Source organism: Macaca nemestrina, chromosome 5, assembly GCF_043159975.1.
Source record: "Macaca nemestrina isolate mMacNem1 chromosome 5, mMacNem.hap1, whole genome shotgun sequence".
Lineage (NCBI taxonomy): Eukaryota > Metazoa > Chordata > Mammalia > Primates > Cercopithecidae > Macaca > Macaca nemestrina.
This window is the reverse complement of record NC_092129.1, coordinates 143643571-143659709: the sequence shown is the minus strand read 5'-3', so window position 1 is coordinate 143659709 and position 16139 is coordinate 143643571. Positions and strand designations below refer to the sequence as shown.

General features: G+C 50.4%; 1 protein-coding gene and 1 long non-coding RNA gene across 2 annotated transcripts in view; one reads left to right on the top strand and one right to left on the bottom strand.

Annotated features, from left to right (window-relative positions):
- Positions 1-16139, top strand: part of LOC105474558 (glucagon like peptide 1 receptor) — a 43362-nt gene that overhangs the window by 20120 nt on the left and 7103 nt on the right. The window contains exons 6-12 of the mRNA XM_011729347.2: positions 3730-3883; positions 4486-4645; positions 9211-9271; positions 9840-9909; positions 9994-10082; positions 10447-10585; positions 11628-11669. Of these exons, the coding sequence (XP_011727649.2) occupies positions 3730-3883; positions 4486-4645; positions 9211-9271; positions 9840-9909; positions 9994-10082; positions 10447-10585; positions 11628-11669 (715 nt within the window). The remainder of the gene's footprint in view (positions 1-3729; positions 3884-4485; positions 4646-9210; positions 9272-9839; positions 9910-9993; positions 10083-10446; positions 10586-11627; positions 11670-16139) is intronic.
- Positions 3833-5683, bottom strand: LOC139363410 (uncharacterized). Its single transcript, XR_011623773.1, has 3 exons — positions 5546-5683; positions 4573-4623; positions 3833-3959 (listed from the first exon to the last, which is right to left on the bottom strand). It is a non-coding gene; the product is annotated as an uncharacterized lncRNA (long non-coding RNA).

Here is a 16139-nt window from a genome sequence, read left to right as displayed (position 1 = left end):
GCTCCTCCCCCAAAACTGTTCTGCTCTCAAGACCCTGACATCTGTGCCTAAAGATCTCTGAAATGCATTCAGGGTAATTCTTCCACTTTCTGGATGAATGGCACCTGCCTTTCCTCTATCCATACTAAGCTTATTAAATGTTCACTTGGCCACACCCTTGGCATTGTCTCTTGAACATGCTTTTGCATTCTTTACAATATGACCAGACTGAGAATTTTCCAAATCGTTAAGTTCTTCTTCTCTTTTGATTATAAATTTCATCTTTCATTTCTCTCCTCCCACATTTTGCTATAAGCAGTCAAGAGAAGCCATGCTGTACCCTCAACACTTTGCTTAGAGATTTCTTCCACCAAATATTCTCTTTCATTGCTCGAAAGTCTTTTCTCCCACAAAACACTTGGATATAGACACAGTTCAGCCAAATTCTTTACCACTTTATAACAAAGATGGCCTTTCCTCCAGTTTCTAATGCAATGCTCCTCATTTCTATCTCAGACCTCGTCAGAATGGCCTTTACTGTTCATATTTCTACCATTATTATGTTCACAACCACTTAGATAATCTCTACAAAGATAGAAATTTTCTACATAGCTCTCATCTTCTTCTGAGCTCTCACCAGAATCACCTTGTATGGGCCATTTGTGGAAACATAGACTTTTTTCTAGCCCACCACCCAATTCCACAGCTACTTCTACGTTTTTAGGTATTTGTTTCACGGCTCCCCACTCTCGGTACCAATTTCTGTCTTAGTCTGTGTCTGCTGTTATAACAAAATACCTTAGACTTGGTAATTTTTGAATAATAGAAATTTATCTCTCGCAATTTAGAGGGTGGGAAGCCCAAGATCAAGGCACCAGCAGTTTGATGTTTAGTAAGGGCCTGCTCTCTGCTTCTGAGATGGTGTCTTCTCACTGTGTCCTCACATGGTGGGGAAGGAGTGAACACTATGCCCTCACATCACAGAAGGCAAAGGGCTCACAAACTCACATAGGCCTCTTTTACAAGGGCACTAATCCCATTCTTGAAAACAGAGCCCTCATGATCTAATCATCTTCTGGAGGCTTCACCTCTTAATACTGTTATTGCATTAAGGATTAAGTTTTATCATGAATTTTGGAGGAACACAACATTCAAATCATAGAAATATTTTTCTGTAATTTTTTGGTCCAACATTATGTTTGTATGAGATTCATTCACACTGACACAAGTAGTCCTGTTTTGTGGATTTTTAACCACCATTCCATATTCCATTGTATAATAGAGCACAATTTATCTGTTAACCTTTTAATGGACATTTGAGTTGTTCTCTTTTTGTCTTTCTGAATTACAAATGTTGGTGCAATGTGCATTCTTACTTGTGTATTTCTCTGGGGCATATACCTAGGAGTAGAATTGCCAGGTCTGACTACCACCTGCTTTTACAATTTTACTAGGTATTGTTAAGTTGCTCTTCTCTTTGGTCACACCAGTTTACCCTCTCACCAGTAATAAAAGAGAGCTTCCTTGGTCTGGCCTTATCACCAATGTTTAGTGTTTTCAGACTTAATTGTTGCTAACCTGAAGTATCTGAAACTGCCTTATGATTTTAATTTGCATATTCCAGATTCCCAGAGAGATCAAGCATTTTTTTCATGATTTATTCTGTGAATTGCTTTTTCAGATCCTTTGCTTACTTTTCCATTGGCTTATTTGGATTTTTCTTTTCTATTTTACATATTCATTATATATTCTGGATACTAATCCAGAATTTACCCTCTCTTTAGTCCGTGGCTTATTTTTTCACTCATTTTATGGTGTTTTCCACACAGTAGTTCTTCATTTTAATGGAATAAAGTTTATCAATTTAGTATTGATAAATAAAATTTATCAATAAAGATTTACCAATTGATAACAGTTAATTTTATTGATTGGTTTAAAATTATTCATTTTTTTCCGAAGAACAAATTGTGGACAGTCTTATTAAGAAGTCTTTCCTTGGCCGGGCACGGTGGTTCATGCCTGTAATCCCAGCACTTTGGGAGGCCAAGGCCAGCGGATCACGAGGTCAGGAGATCGAGACCATCCTGGCTAACATGGTGAAACCCCGTCTCCATTAAAAATACAAAAAAATTAGCTGGGCGTGGCGGCTGAGGCAGGAGAATGGCTTGAAACCGGGAGGTGGAGCTTGCAGTGAGCCAAGATCGCGTCACTGCACTCCAGCCTGGGCAACAGAGTGAGACTCTGTCTCAAAAAAAAGAAAGAAAGAAAAAAAAAGAAATATTTCCTTACCCTAGTGTCACAAAGATGGCCACCTATATTTTCTGTAAGTTTCAGAGTTTTGCTCTTCCTTATGGTTCTTTGATCTGCTTGGAATTCATATTTGTGTATGATATAAATAAAGGATTTCATTTTTTTTTCTATATGTGGAATTAGCTGCCTGAGTACCATTTATTGATAGCCTTTCCTTCCCTGTTGATTTGCAATGACTGCCCTTCCATGTAGCAAGGCTCCATATACGAGTGGGTTGGTGTCAGTCACCTACAGTTTTTTTCTGTTAGGCTGTTTATCTTTCCCTATCCCGATACCACGGTGCCTTAACTACTGTAAATTTACTAGAAATCATATAGCAAAATCTCCTCCTCTGTGATTCTTTAGGAGTGTCTGGAATATTCTTAGCCCTGGCTCTTCTTTATAAGTTGTTAAAGTTCTACTTTAAAAATAAGTTAGAATTTTTATTAGTATGGAGAGACTTCACTCCTTTAAGATAGCGAGTCTTTCTGTCTGTGAATGTGATGTGTCTGTCTCCCACTAATTTAAGTCTTCGCTAATGATTTCAAGCAAGGTTCATAAAATTCTCCATCGAGATCTTACCCATCTTCTGTTAGACTCATTTCAAGGCAGTTAATTTAAAATATTGCGAATAAATTATTTTCAAACATTTACTTTAAATTTTTTTAACACAGGCATATACAAACATGCTTATCAGCAACCTTGCTAAACTGTCTTATTAGTTCTAATAATTTGTAGATTTCTTCAATTTTCTATGAAGATAATCTATCATCTACAAATAAGAACCATTTTGTTTACTTCCAATTCTTGTACATTATTCCCTTGCCTTATTATTGTGGGCAGGATCTGTAGTTACAATGTTGACTAAAGCAATGATAACAGACGTCCTTATTTTGTTCCTGATTTCAAAGGAAATGCTCCCACAATTTCTCAGTTAGGATTGATATTTGCTCCTGGTTAAGTAAATAGCCTTTATCAGGTTAATAAATGCCCCTGTACTTTCATTTTGCTACACATTTTCACATGAAAGGATGTTAAAACTATCCAATGGTTTCTGAATTCCTACCAAGTGCCTAGTCCTGGTCTGCCTCTGTGAGGCATTTAAGATGTAGGCCCTGTCATGAAGAAGCAATGTTCCCATTGGGGAAACTGATCCTCATGCATAAATCTCTTCAGTTATGCATGACTTTGTGTAAGAGAAGATGCTGCAGAGAGAAGGATAGAATGTGGATGGGAGGAGGGGGCAGTGACCACACAGCGGAAGCCTTCATGGAGAGGCAGGATTTGAGTTGGACAGAGGATTTTCACGATGATGGGGAATAAGGGTATTCACAGGAGAGGACACACGCACAGTCCCAGGGCCGGAAACATGACTGATGTGTGTGTTAGCTTGAGAACTTGGGGTTGTAGAGCAGAACTGTTGGCTGCCTTGCCAGGGAAGGGCCCTGATTTCTCCTTCAGACACCTGCACTGCACCCGGAACTACATCCACCTGAACCTGTTTGCATCCTTCATCCTGCGAGCATTGTCCGTCTTCATCAAGGACGCAGCCCTCAAGTGGATGTACAGCACGGCCGCCCAGCAGCACCAGTGGGATGGGCTCCTCTCCTACCAGGTGTGTGGTGCATCCAGGATCACTTTGGGAGCGATGGGTGGTTGGAGGATGCCTGCCTCTGCCACCCTAGCCAGACCTGGGACAGGGGAAGGCAAGAGCTGACCAGTCCTGGCCCTTTGGGAGCCCCTAGTCTGATGGGAGAGGCAGTTCACCTTGGGACCCTCCAGTCTGCTGAGAGAGGCAGTCTACCTTGGGGAGCCCCCAGTTTAAGGGAGGAGACACTGCCCTAGGGAATTCTCAGTCTGACACAAATGAGTAGTCTTTGGAGACACACTTGGATTTGAATCCCAGCTCTGTCACTTACTATCTGTACACTTTTAGGCAAGTCCCTTACTTCTCTGAGGCTGAGAAATAAGTGAGAAGCCACTTACTTCTCTCACCTGCGGAGGGGGGGGATAATATCACTTTCTTCCAATCAGGATAATGAGGATTCGATGAGCTAAAGCAGATAAAGTCCCTAGCACTATCCCTAGCCGGAGATGTGAGCTGTCTCCTCCTGCATTAACCATGGCAGGATAGTGGCTGGAGCAGGATGGGGAATAGTATCAAGAGAGGCAGAGGGCAGAGCTGCTGTCCCCACAACACCCTTCCTCTACCCCCAGGACTCTCTGGGCTGCCGCGTGGTGTTTCTGCTCATGCAATACTGTGTGGCGGCCAATTACTACTGGCTCTTGGTGGAGGGCGTGTACCTGTACACACTGCTGGCCTTCTCGGTCTTCTCTGAGCAACGAATCTTCAGGCTGTATGTGAGCGTAGGCTGGGGTAAGGCCCACCGTCACCCACCCCGAACCTGTGGTATGGGGGTGGGAGACTTTGGCCCCTCTTCTAACTTGGTACTTGGAACGCACTGCTGAGCAAGGGGCAGGGCCCACTGGGTAGCCCCCTTCCTGGGCACAGGACCTGCTGCCCGTGGGCTGTTAAGATGCTGTAGGGGGTTATGGTCCTCCCCTCCTCTGCATAACTATCCTCCCTTAATGGAAGCCTCCACCCCATGTGGCCAAACACCACCCTCTACCACTATCATGCATACCATTGGAGGTATGCACTGTCCTCTTAAGACCACATGGGGACATAAGTTCACACCCAGTCCTGGGCAGCCCGAGGACCTGAGGGAAATGGTGAGTCCTGGGCCTCAAGGTGGGGAGGGGATCAAGAGGTCAGGGCGATGGCTCGGGGGAGCCTGCTGGTGCTCTGTCATGATAGTGGAGAGGAGGGCTCACAGGAGAGCCAGGTACGGTGGGGCAGGGGGACCAGAGGCCAGCCAAGGAGAGGGGGGACGGCGGATGTGCCTGGAGCCCAGCTGGAAATGTTCTAGCCAAAAAAGTTTGCCAAGAACCATTGTGTCTTTTTTTTTGCTGGAACATTTCTGGTTGTGCTTCTGCCTCTCACCACGTGGGATTGTAATGAAGGGCAGTGTTGGGGTTGGGCAGGGGGCTGGGATCCCCTTCACCCCTGGGAAAACATGCAACAGGCCTTTCTGGAGGGGGCCACGGTGCCCAGAGGATAGGCCCTGCCCTGTGCCCTCCCTAATCTGTCATTGAATCCATGGTAGTTTTCCTGTTCCACACCATCCCCCACCCTGCTTGCCACTCCTTCATTCACTCCTCCTTCCTCATGCGCCCACCTCATGCTGCTCTGACCATGGCTGCCACTGTCACTGACCTCCAGGGACTTTCCAGCTGAGACACATCCAGACTCCTCTTCCCTGACTGGTCCTGCCCCCGGGCCTTTGCAAGGCTGTTCTCCATGCAGGAATGTTCAGGGAGCAGCCTTCCCACACCAGGGGGTCCACTGCCTCTTCAGGAAGGTCCCTCAGGCCACTGGCCCTCAAGGTTCTGTGCTCTCCACCCTCTCAAGCTCTCCATCCCCTGTCCTTGCACTTCATTTGTTGTTACTGGTGTTCCTCAGCCACTCTGCTCTGTGCAGCCCCCCACCGGGAGAAGAGTAACCTGAGATTTTAATGTGACCAGTGTCTTGAGGGCACCAAGGCCCAGAGCTGGCAGGGCCTTACAGGCAGAGCAGGCCCTGGAACCCAGGCCTCCTGACTCCCAGGTTCTGGGCCTGTGGCCATCATGCCCTGTTCTCTTGCCTGGACTGTGTCCCTTCAGTTCCCTGCAGCACCCCTGAGAAGGCTCGGGCCTCTGCACAGGTGGGCAGGTAGGCCTGGCTCCTGCTCACAGATCCCTGCTCTCACCTTCCTCCTCCTCCCCCAGGACCCGGTACCTTCCTTGGCCTTTTCTCCCCAAGGCTTCTTCCTCCTGCTAGAGCAGGTGGAGAGCCCTGCAGCTCACTAGGGGTTGGGGAGGAGGGAGGCCATTGAGGTCAGCTCAGGGAAGGCTGTCTTCAGGGTGGGGGACGGTGTCTGTCCATTCTAGGAAATAGCATCAGCGCTGTTAGTGCCTGTCACCATGGCGACCCGAGGGCAGGAACAATCAAGGGACGTGTGTGATGTGTGCAGAGGAGCGGGGGTGGCTGGTTGGAGTTTGGTGGGGACACACTGCCCTAGAGGTCTCTGAGTGGGAGATGGGGGAGGGAGTGCCAAGTCCTTTTCCTAGCACCTCACACCCCAGCTCAGGGCTCGGGATCTGTGGGAGCACAAGGGCAAGACCCAGAGGATACTCTGCTCCAATCAGAATACCTTTTTCTTGAGGAATTGTGGTGGGGGGAGACGGAGAGAGATTCACAGGTTACTAGGAGCTTGGACCTGATGCCAGGAGGCCTTGCCCAAGCTGGGATACTTGGGAAACAACTTTTAGCTTCGTGTGCAAGTAGAAGAATTGAAATTAGGACTCTGACACAGTTGGAGAGGTCCCCCAAAGGGCATGGCAGCTTCTGCTGCAGTCCCCAGGCAGTTGGGGGCCTGTAGAAATCCACACGGAGGCTGTGCAGGAGGGAGGCCAGTGATGGATGAGGGAATCATTACTTCCCGGAGCCAGTTCTGTGTGTCTTAATTTGAGCTTTTTTCTCCAACCTGTCTTGCTCGTTTTCTAAATGGGAGAAAGATGAAGCCAGCAGGGAGTGCGTAATGTTTGCTTGCGGCAGGGCTTTCGTGGCTGTGTTTTTTGAAAAGGCCTTGTTAAGGAAATGCTGACGATGAGTGAAACTTGCCAGGTCTGGCTGATAACATGGGTGAGTGCCCTGATCCTGGAAGGAGGGAGGTCTCAGAGAGAAGGGACAGCAGGGGGCGGGGGATGCCCAGAAGGAAGCTTCTGCATGTGTACGTGGTTCAGGAAATCGGCATGCTCTTGCCTAGAGAAGTTTCCTTCCCTCATTGGTGTATTGACTCACCCATCATTCATTCCATTCTCACTGCTCATCTTCTATGTGGCAGTCCCGTGCCATGTGCTGGGGCCTTTGGAGATCATCCCATTCCTTGTCCAGTCTCATAAAGGCCTGTTACTAAAGCACCTTGGATGCTGAGAGGTCTGATTTGTGTAGAAATAAATGGGCCAGGAGAGAGAGAGCTGACGAAGAATGCTGGTCAGCTTGGGGCTCCTTTGCTTCCTCCATCTCTTCCTGCATCATCAAGCACAGTAGATCTGGGCACACAAACTGCTTAGTAGCTGCTGTTGAGTGGACACTGATGTGCTAAAGATATAGACAATCGTGGCAGGAAAGGCTCTGAAGTGGTTCGGTCCTGGAAATGTGCTCCCGGCAGAGATTCCCCAAAGCCACACGTGCACACTCATGGTCCACCCACCACACCCTCACACACACGTGTCTACATGCCTTAATATGTACACACTTACCTATCTCAGACACATCAACACTGAGGGAGCCACCAGTGGAGCATGGAGAGAGCCAGTGCAGAAGGCCACTGAGTGGACATGGGATTGCAGCCCTGCATTCGAGCCCCACCTGTGCCCTTCTGAGCCCCTGATCCATCTCCTCATCTGTCATGTGAGGAAGGACAATCCAATTTTAAATCAACCAACACAGATTGAACTCTCAGGGTGAGCTGGGCATTGAGGCTCTGAAGGTGAGTGAGGCCTGGGCTCTACCCTCAAGGAACTGGGAACCAGTTGTATTAATTTTCTGTTGCTACAGAACGATTAACCCTGAAACTTAGCTGCTTAAAACAACTAACCATTGTTATATCACAGTTCCTGTGGCCTAGAATCTTGATTCAGTTTAGCTGGGTACCTTGTGGCTCAGGATCTCAGAGAGAAAACTCTCTAGGCAAGAGCATGTGGATTTCCTGAGCCACATACACATACAGTAGCTTCCTTCTGGCCATCCCCCACCGCCTGCTGTCCCTTCTCTCTGAGACCTTCTTCCAGGATCAGAGCACTCACAGAGAAGCAGCCAGCTGTCACCAGGGTTGCTGTCATCTCAAAGCTTAACTGGGGATGGAGAATCTACTTCCAAGCTCACTCACGAGGCGGTTGGCCGGAAGACCCAGTTCCTTGCTGGCCGAGGCTGGAGGTCTCCATTTCTTGCTGCAGAGACCTCTATCTAGGCCTTCTGAGTTCTCTCAGCACATGGCACCTGGTTTCCCCCAGAGCAAGTGATCAGAGAAAGAGAGAGAGCTTGCAAAACAACCCACAGTGTCTTTTATAACAATCAGAAGTGACATGCCATCACTTCTGCCAGATGTCATGGGTCACATGAAACAATACTGATACAATGTGGATTAACTGCACAAGAGTAAGAGCACAGGAGGTGGGGATCCCTAGGGGTCATCTTAGAGGCCGTCTACCACACAAATCAAGTCTCAGCTGAGTGGAGAGTAGTATTGTTGTAGCTGTTATTATTGTAGGCCACTGTGGACAGTTAGTTGGTCAGTTGGCATCAAGGACTGGACTCCTGTCTCCATTCCAGGATTCTGCTGAGCCCTCTTGCAGGTGTACAGGGGTAGGGGACAGATGACTGAAAGGACATCCAGTGCCTGAAGGAGATGACTAAGATCGGCAATGTGGGCTGAAGCAAGAGAGAAAAAGGACATCAGAGGGTTCACCTGCGCCTCGCCTCATCCAGCGTGCTGTCTCCACCGCACAGCCCAGTCCCATTGCTACTTGGGTGTCTGTGACCTGGTGACTCAGGCGGGACTCTCAGGGCAAGTCCCGACAGTGTGCCTGGCACATAGGAGGTGGGGGACTGACGACTGATGAGGACCTCTCTGTAAGGAAGAGTCTGGGAGTCTGCATGGGGCTCCTGCTGCCTCTGTTCTCCCAAGTGCCCAGACAAAACTAGAAAGCATAGTTTGAGGCCAGGCAAAGAGAGAGGCTGGAAGTGTGAGGGGCCTGGGGCAGGGAGAGGCCTCGGCATGTGGACTGTGGCTCTGGCCTGCCAGCCCCTCTCCCCTTCTATCTTTCCCTCTCTCTTAGGTGTTCCCCTGCTGTTTGTTGTCCCCTGGGGCATTGTCAAGTACCTCTATGAGGACGAGGGGTGAGTGTCCTGCTCCAAGGGGGTGGATGTGTTCAGGTCCCCATCCTCAAGGTCCATGGGATTCCTTGGTACCTGGGGCACCCATCTGTTGGGAGGATAAAGGTGGGGACCAGGAGATTAGAATGTGGATTTTGTTCTCTAATCCCTCCCTGCCCCTGCCTGGTCCTAGGATTGTTTGATGACTAATGGTACTGGGTCTATGGGGTACATGGTGCCCTCCTGCAGGTTCTTCTGTAATATCCGTTTATGTGAAACAGTGAAATGTTTGTGTCATTTTGTATATGATTCTGCGAACACACATGACTGTGTTGGTAGGTCCTTGAAAGCTTGTTTGGGGGCTGTGTACATCTCCGTGTATGACTGTGTATTTGGACTGTACGTGTGTATTGTGGGGCTGTGCACTGGCAGGACCCTGTGGGTCCATGGGACTGGTTGTTGGGTGGCTCCTGGGAGCTGTGTGTGTGGCACTCGACATGGCCACGTGCATCGGTGGCCCCTGTGCCCGCACTTGAGCTGGGGATCCTGTGAGTCCTGCTGGATGCATGCATGCATCTCTCTCCCTCCCCAGCTGCTGGACCAGGAACTCCAACATGAACTACTGGCTCATTATCCGGCTGCCCATTCTCTTTGCCATTGGGGTGAGTGATGGTGTCAGGGATGGGAGTGGCAGCTATGATAGGATTGGGCTGGTGCCCCCTGCCAATCCCGGCCCCACCCCGCAGGTGAACTTCCTCATCTTTGTTCGGGTCATCTGCGTCGTGGTATCCAAACTGAAGGCCAATCTCATGTGCAAGACAGACATCAAATGCAGGTGATGTAACTGAGCTGAATTTACTGAGGACCCTCAGCAGGTGCCCCTTTCCTTCTAGCAGAAAGAAAGAGAGATCCTGGGATGCTTAGCTTAGAGCCCTACACTACCCTCTTCTTCCACCCAGGCCTGGCCTGGGACCCCAAACCCTTGCTTTTGCCCTGTCTCTCGGCAGCCCCTGGTCTTCTTGGGGTCTTGACCTCTATTCTTTCCCTCCAGGCAGACTGTTTTCCCAGGGTATTTGGGGTGGGAGAACATCCATGACCCAGATGTCAGGACTTGGTAGGAAGTGGAGAGGGTAGAGAAAGGGGAAAAGAGTCCATGGGAGAGGTCCAGAATGACTCGAGATCTCCGCCTTGCCCCTCAGACTTGCCAAGTCCACGCTGACACTCATCCCCCTGCTGGGGACTCATGAGGTCATCTTTGCCTTTGTGATGGACGAGCATGCCCGGGGCACCCTGCGCTTCATCAAGCTGTTCACGGAGCTCTCCTTTACCTCCTTCCAGGTGACTTCATGGTTGGGGACACTTGCTTGTAAAGTCCTAGAGTGGGGGTGGGACAGACACCAGCCTGCATCATGCAGATGGAAAAGGTGGGAAGACTGAGACCCGGAGAAGTGATCCCTATCCAAAGTCACCTAGTTGGAGCAGAGCCAGAACTAGTATCCCCAGGTGTCCCAATACCCCGGCCAGTCTTCTCTGTAAGCACATGGGACAAGAAACCTTCTTGGATGTAGCTCTGGGTACCCAGCCTGGCATTGCAGCTGCCATCTACTGGGTGGCAAGCACCCTGCCAGGTGCTTTACATGCATTTTTGCATGTAAAATGTAAAGGAGTGAATTGTGCCCTATAAGGAGTGAATTGCCCATTCACTCTTCACAGAACCCAGGAGATGTGCAGGGTTAACCTCACTTTGCAGAGGAGCCTCAGAGGTGTTAAAACCAGAGTTACGGTGTCACAGTTTCAAAGAGAAGAACTGATCCTCTCCACTAGCATTAGATGACGCTAAGGGGGTGTAAAAATACAAAAAACTGGTCCCTGCCCCTCACGAATGTCACGAGATGCCTGCACACATGTGGGCTCATGTGTGTGTATTTACATACATGTGCAGACATACAGAACACAATTCTGGAGCCCTGGGTCTCCTGCGTGAACAGATGGGGCTGGGGTGGGGAATGTTCTCCACGATCAGAGTCATTGTACTTCACTGGATCAGACCTCCTCAAGGAGAGGTTGGATGTAGGATCTCTACAGCTTCTGGGCAGCTTCTGAGCAGGGTCTCCTGGACCCCATGGCACATGCCTGGGAGATCCATGGGGAGAGGCTAGCTGGGGCCTGTAGCCAGGCCTAGTCAGAAAGGTGCAACTCTGGTGTTCCTTCAGAAAGGAAATAAGAGGGAAGCCACTGCCCCACTCCTGGATCTGCCTGGGCTACTGGATTTGGGGAGGGGGATATTGAGGATGGAGTCCCAAGGTGCTTCTGACCAGGGGCCAGTCTTCAGGTCACCTCCCTCTTGCTTCCTCCCTCCTGATGTGACTCTTGTCTCCAGGGGCTGATGGTGGCCATCTTGTACTGCTTTGTCAACAATGAGGTAAGCTCGGAGGAGGGATGGTGGGGACCCTGGTGGGTGGGTACCATCGGCCAGTCTGGAGTTGTACAGTGGGGACTCCCATCAATCTTGTCAGCTGAAACCCCCTACTCACCCCCACTGAGGCACTAGGGGTGAGAAGGCATCTTGTTCACAGATTTGGTTTTCTGTGCATGGATCTCTCTCACACATGAACACACACACACACACACGCACGCACACACGTAAATGTACAGGCATACCCTAATGACATGTGACCCTAGGGAAGACCCAGCCTCAGGTTAAGGGAATCCTGAATGACCCTCTTTGCTTGGTGGTGGTGACTGTCACTTACAAAGTGATTCAACACACACATACCCAAGCCACATGGTTGGGGCTTTAATAATCACTATCTCATTTAATTAGGACCCCCACACCCTACTAAAATTCTTATTTCATATTCCCATTTTTTTTTATATATACATGAGAACACTGAAGATCAGAGAGAGTCAGAAACGTGACCTAGGTTTGGAAATAGTGGCACACATCGCTTCTTAGCTTTCTGGCTAAGATGAAGTATGGGAATAGTGGCATGGCAGAGCCAGGATTCAAATTAATTCTGCATTAAAGCAGAAAGCACCCCATTCTTCATACACACAGGCAAGAGCCCTGGCTCACTGTGGGGGAGGGGGTGGCTTTCTGGTGCTAGGATGGGAGAAGGGGGTTCTTGCTGGCCCCACACCTTCTCCTGCAAATGGCTGCAGGACAGCAGGCCTCCCTCCCATCCCTGAGATGGTCAGCTCCTGGGAGGAGGGCATGGCTGTGTCGTAAGCACCTGGAAAAGGCCCCTTCCTCCAAGGTACTCAGCTATGGAATCCCAGAGCTCAGGGATCTTGGAGTCAGCGCATTAATAGACTTGTCTTTTTCTATGGGTGTGGGGGATGCAGAAAGGACAGTGGGTGGGGACCTGGGTGTTTCAGGGAGCTACGAGATGGCTTGAAGAAGCAATGTGATGTAGCAGAAAAGATGCAAGGATGCAGGCTTTGGCATCTTACTTGGTCTGATCTAGGCACCATCACTTAATGAGCTGTGTGACTTTGCCTAAGTTACTTGCCCGCTCTGAAACTTAGTTTGCGCATTTACAAAGTGGGGGTAATAATGCCTACCTTTGAGATTCCTGTGAGGATTAAGAAAGTCTGAAAAAGGTGGGAAAGGGGAACAGAGAACAGGTCCCTCCTTCAAGGTGGGATGCTGAAGGCCCATCCTAGCTCCTCACAGGTGCTGCTTGGCACGAAGAAACACACACCATTATCTCCAGATGCTCAGTAAGCAATCGCTATTAGATATCAGTATTCAGTGATTCCCAGAGACAGGGGCCCAGGGAATTTCAGAGGATGCCATGCAGAGAAAATGAGGCTGGGTGAAAAGGAAGGGAGAGGAATGTTCCCCTGTCCCTGAGCCTCCCCCTGCCTCTGCTGAACTGGCTACCCATGGGAAGCATGGCCCTCAGACCTCCAAATGGGAGGGAAACCAAGGTTTCTTAAGTGCTTACTGCATATAAGCTGCTCAAAGCGTCTCATTACATCCAACGCTGTGCAGCAGATGGTATCCCCAATTCACAGCTAAGAACGTTAAGGCTCAGCAAAATGAAATGAGTAGCCCTAATTCAATAGCTAGAAGGCGGTAGAGCTAGTGGGCTGTGGTGGGGGCGAGATTCCACTGGGCTGTGGTGGGGGTGAGATCCCGCTGAATGCCTCAGGGCAGCAGGTGCTGGGGAGGTGAAGGCAGTGCCTGGCAAACAGTGGCCCATAAATGGGATTCTGGCTGCTCCTGGGGCAGGTCTCAGAGGATCCAGCAGGCTCAGTTTGGAGGATAGGGCAGGGAAGGAGGGAAGGGCCTCACCCAACAGGCTCTTGACCCACAGGAGGCAGCAAGACACCGCAGCCCTGGTCCTCCTCCACTGCCATATCCTCAAAATGAATTTCTTTAAAACTGATGCAAACGAGGAAGTGCAAAACCTAAGCTCTGTGGATGGCCTTCCCTCCAGGAATGCTCTCAGCCAGCTGGGTGATGTGCTACCCAACCCTGAGCTCTGCTGCTTTCCATTCCAGCCCAGTGGTGATGGGGACAAGACAGGGTGGCAGGAATCCCTGTGTGGGGATGAGGAGCAGAGGCCCGTGGGGAGAGACTGAGGCTTCCTGCTGCCACCTTGTCATCTCAGCCCCCCACGTGCCTGTTTCCCACTTCTCTCTCCTCTGACACACTCACCGCAGCCCCACCAGCAGACATGTGTGCTTGGTTTCCCCGCCACCATTGCCAAGAGTCTCCCCTGACCCCTGACTCAGCTGCTTCTCCAGATTCCATCCTTCCAAGCCCAGTCATCTCATCACTTCCCTCCTCATGCACCACCTATGACTGGCCCACCTTTGTAAGGGGATAGTACTTCTTTGCCCTTGGAAAAGAACTTGACCCTGAATCACCAGAGTTGCACCTCTCTGACCAGGCCTGGCTACAGACCCCGTGGATCTTCCAGGCTTGTGCCATGGGGTCCAGGAGACCCTGCTCAGAGAACAGGAGAACCTGTCTCCTTTCAGAGCACCACCCAGTTCCTTTAAACCCACCCTGAGACTCCTCATGCCCTGGCTGCTCCAGGCACAAGGACAGATACATCATTGTCACTGGGCCACAAAAGACACATGTGGCTCTCGGGCTGAGGCCTCTGTCCACAAGAGCCGTTCTGCAGACCCAGGGTTGCCATGGCAGTGCCAGATACTTGTGACCTGAGGAGAAAAGATGGCTTGAATATTGGTTCTGTGTGGCTGCCAAGGCCTGCACCAGCTGCTAGTGAGCGGGAGTGGCGACAGGGCGGGGGAGGCCTGAAGGTGCTTTTGCTGTAGCTTGTGCCTGAGAGCCACAGTGAGGTGACTCAGAGCCCTGAGTGCTGGTCCCAGCCCTGCCACTGCTGAGCTGTGTGACCTGGGGCAAGTCGTTTTGCCTCCCTTGCCTCTGTCTCCCCAGCTCTAAGTGAAGGTGAATGCGCTTCCCAATTCACTCCAAATCCTGAGGCTGGCGTGGTGCCTGCTGGAAAGGGAGGTCAGGAGGGGTGTGCTGCACTGCAGAGGTGGAGGGCAGGGATGAGGATAAATCCGATGGTGGAGGAGGAAGTGTGGTGGCCGAAGTGCCGGCCCAGGTGCTCGGGATCAGTGGTGTTGTCTTTGTGTGTTCATTTTCATAGCTGAGGAACAGAAGCAACCTGATGTGAAATGCTCATCTACTTACGTGTTCATTCATTTGGCTCATTTAAAACACATGTATTGAGCACCTGCTGTATGCTGGGCACTGTGCTAGGTTCACGGACGCTGAGATGAGGAAGATGTGGCCCCAGCCCTCGAGGTGCTCCCAGGTGAGGGGGGAGGAGATGGACCAGGGACAAGCAGGACCGCAAAAGTCATGCAGTGGGAGGCCGGAGGTTAGGAGCCGGGCATTGGAATCAGGCCAGATCTAGGTTCAAATCCTGGCTAAGTGACCTGGGGAAATAAACACTCTGCACCTCGGTTTCCTCATCTTTAAATGTAGAGCTGCTTTGCAGGGTCGACGTGAAAGTTAACTGAGATAATCAATGGAAAATGCCGTGCATACAGTAAGTGCCCAATAAATATGGTGATTTTCAAGGACAATTGTGATTACAGGGGTCACAGCAGAGGTTCAGGAAAAGTGCTGAGGGAGATGGGGGCAGAAGGAGACACTGTGTGTCAGCACCTTGAGAAGTCCCACAGGTGTCCCTGAAACCTCTTTGGTCTCTGAGGTGGTTTCCCGGGGGTGTGCCTCAGTTTACCATCTTTCCCCCCTTCTCCAGTGGAAAGGCTATGAAACAAGCCTGACTTCCTGGCAACTGCACAAGTGGGGTCCACCACTGGACTCAGGGCCCCCATCCCAGCTGTCAGCATATGCTCCCTTCACAAAGGCTCAGCCGGGCAGGGAGCTGGAATACAATAGGGTGGCTGTAGGTGGTGTCTGCTCAGCCTCCTTCCCTCCCCCACTCAGGCTTGGGTTCCTGACGCTGCATGGGACACTGGCGTCATCCTGGCAGGCAGCCTCTGGGCCATCTCAACTCTACTCAGTGCAGAAAATGTTCTTTTAAGGGATGGCATGCAGCCATACCAGGCGTCTTGCTGGGCGTAGCTGGATGGATGACAAAGGAGGAGGAGAGGAGGGTTGTTTGCACAGGGGCTGGTGGGGCGATTGGCCCCTTATCCACAGCCGCTGGCAGCAGGCCATCTTGGTGACTTGGCCTAAAAGGAAGGGCCCAGACCCCAGACACTCTGGTGTGGGAAGGCTGGGGACTTCAAAGAAGCTCTGGAAAGCAAATTTATGGGAACATCACCCAGAAGAGCAGTCTAGACCCCCCAGGACTAGCTTTTCAGGTTCCAGCTAGGCCTCTCCAGGGACCAGAATCACTGGCCACCACAGGGAGCCACGGCATTGTCACAAACC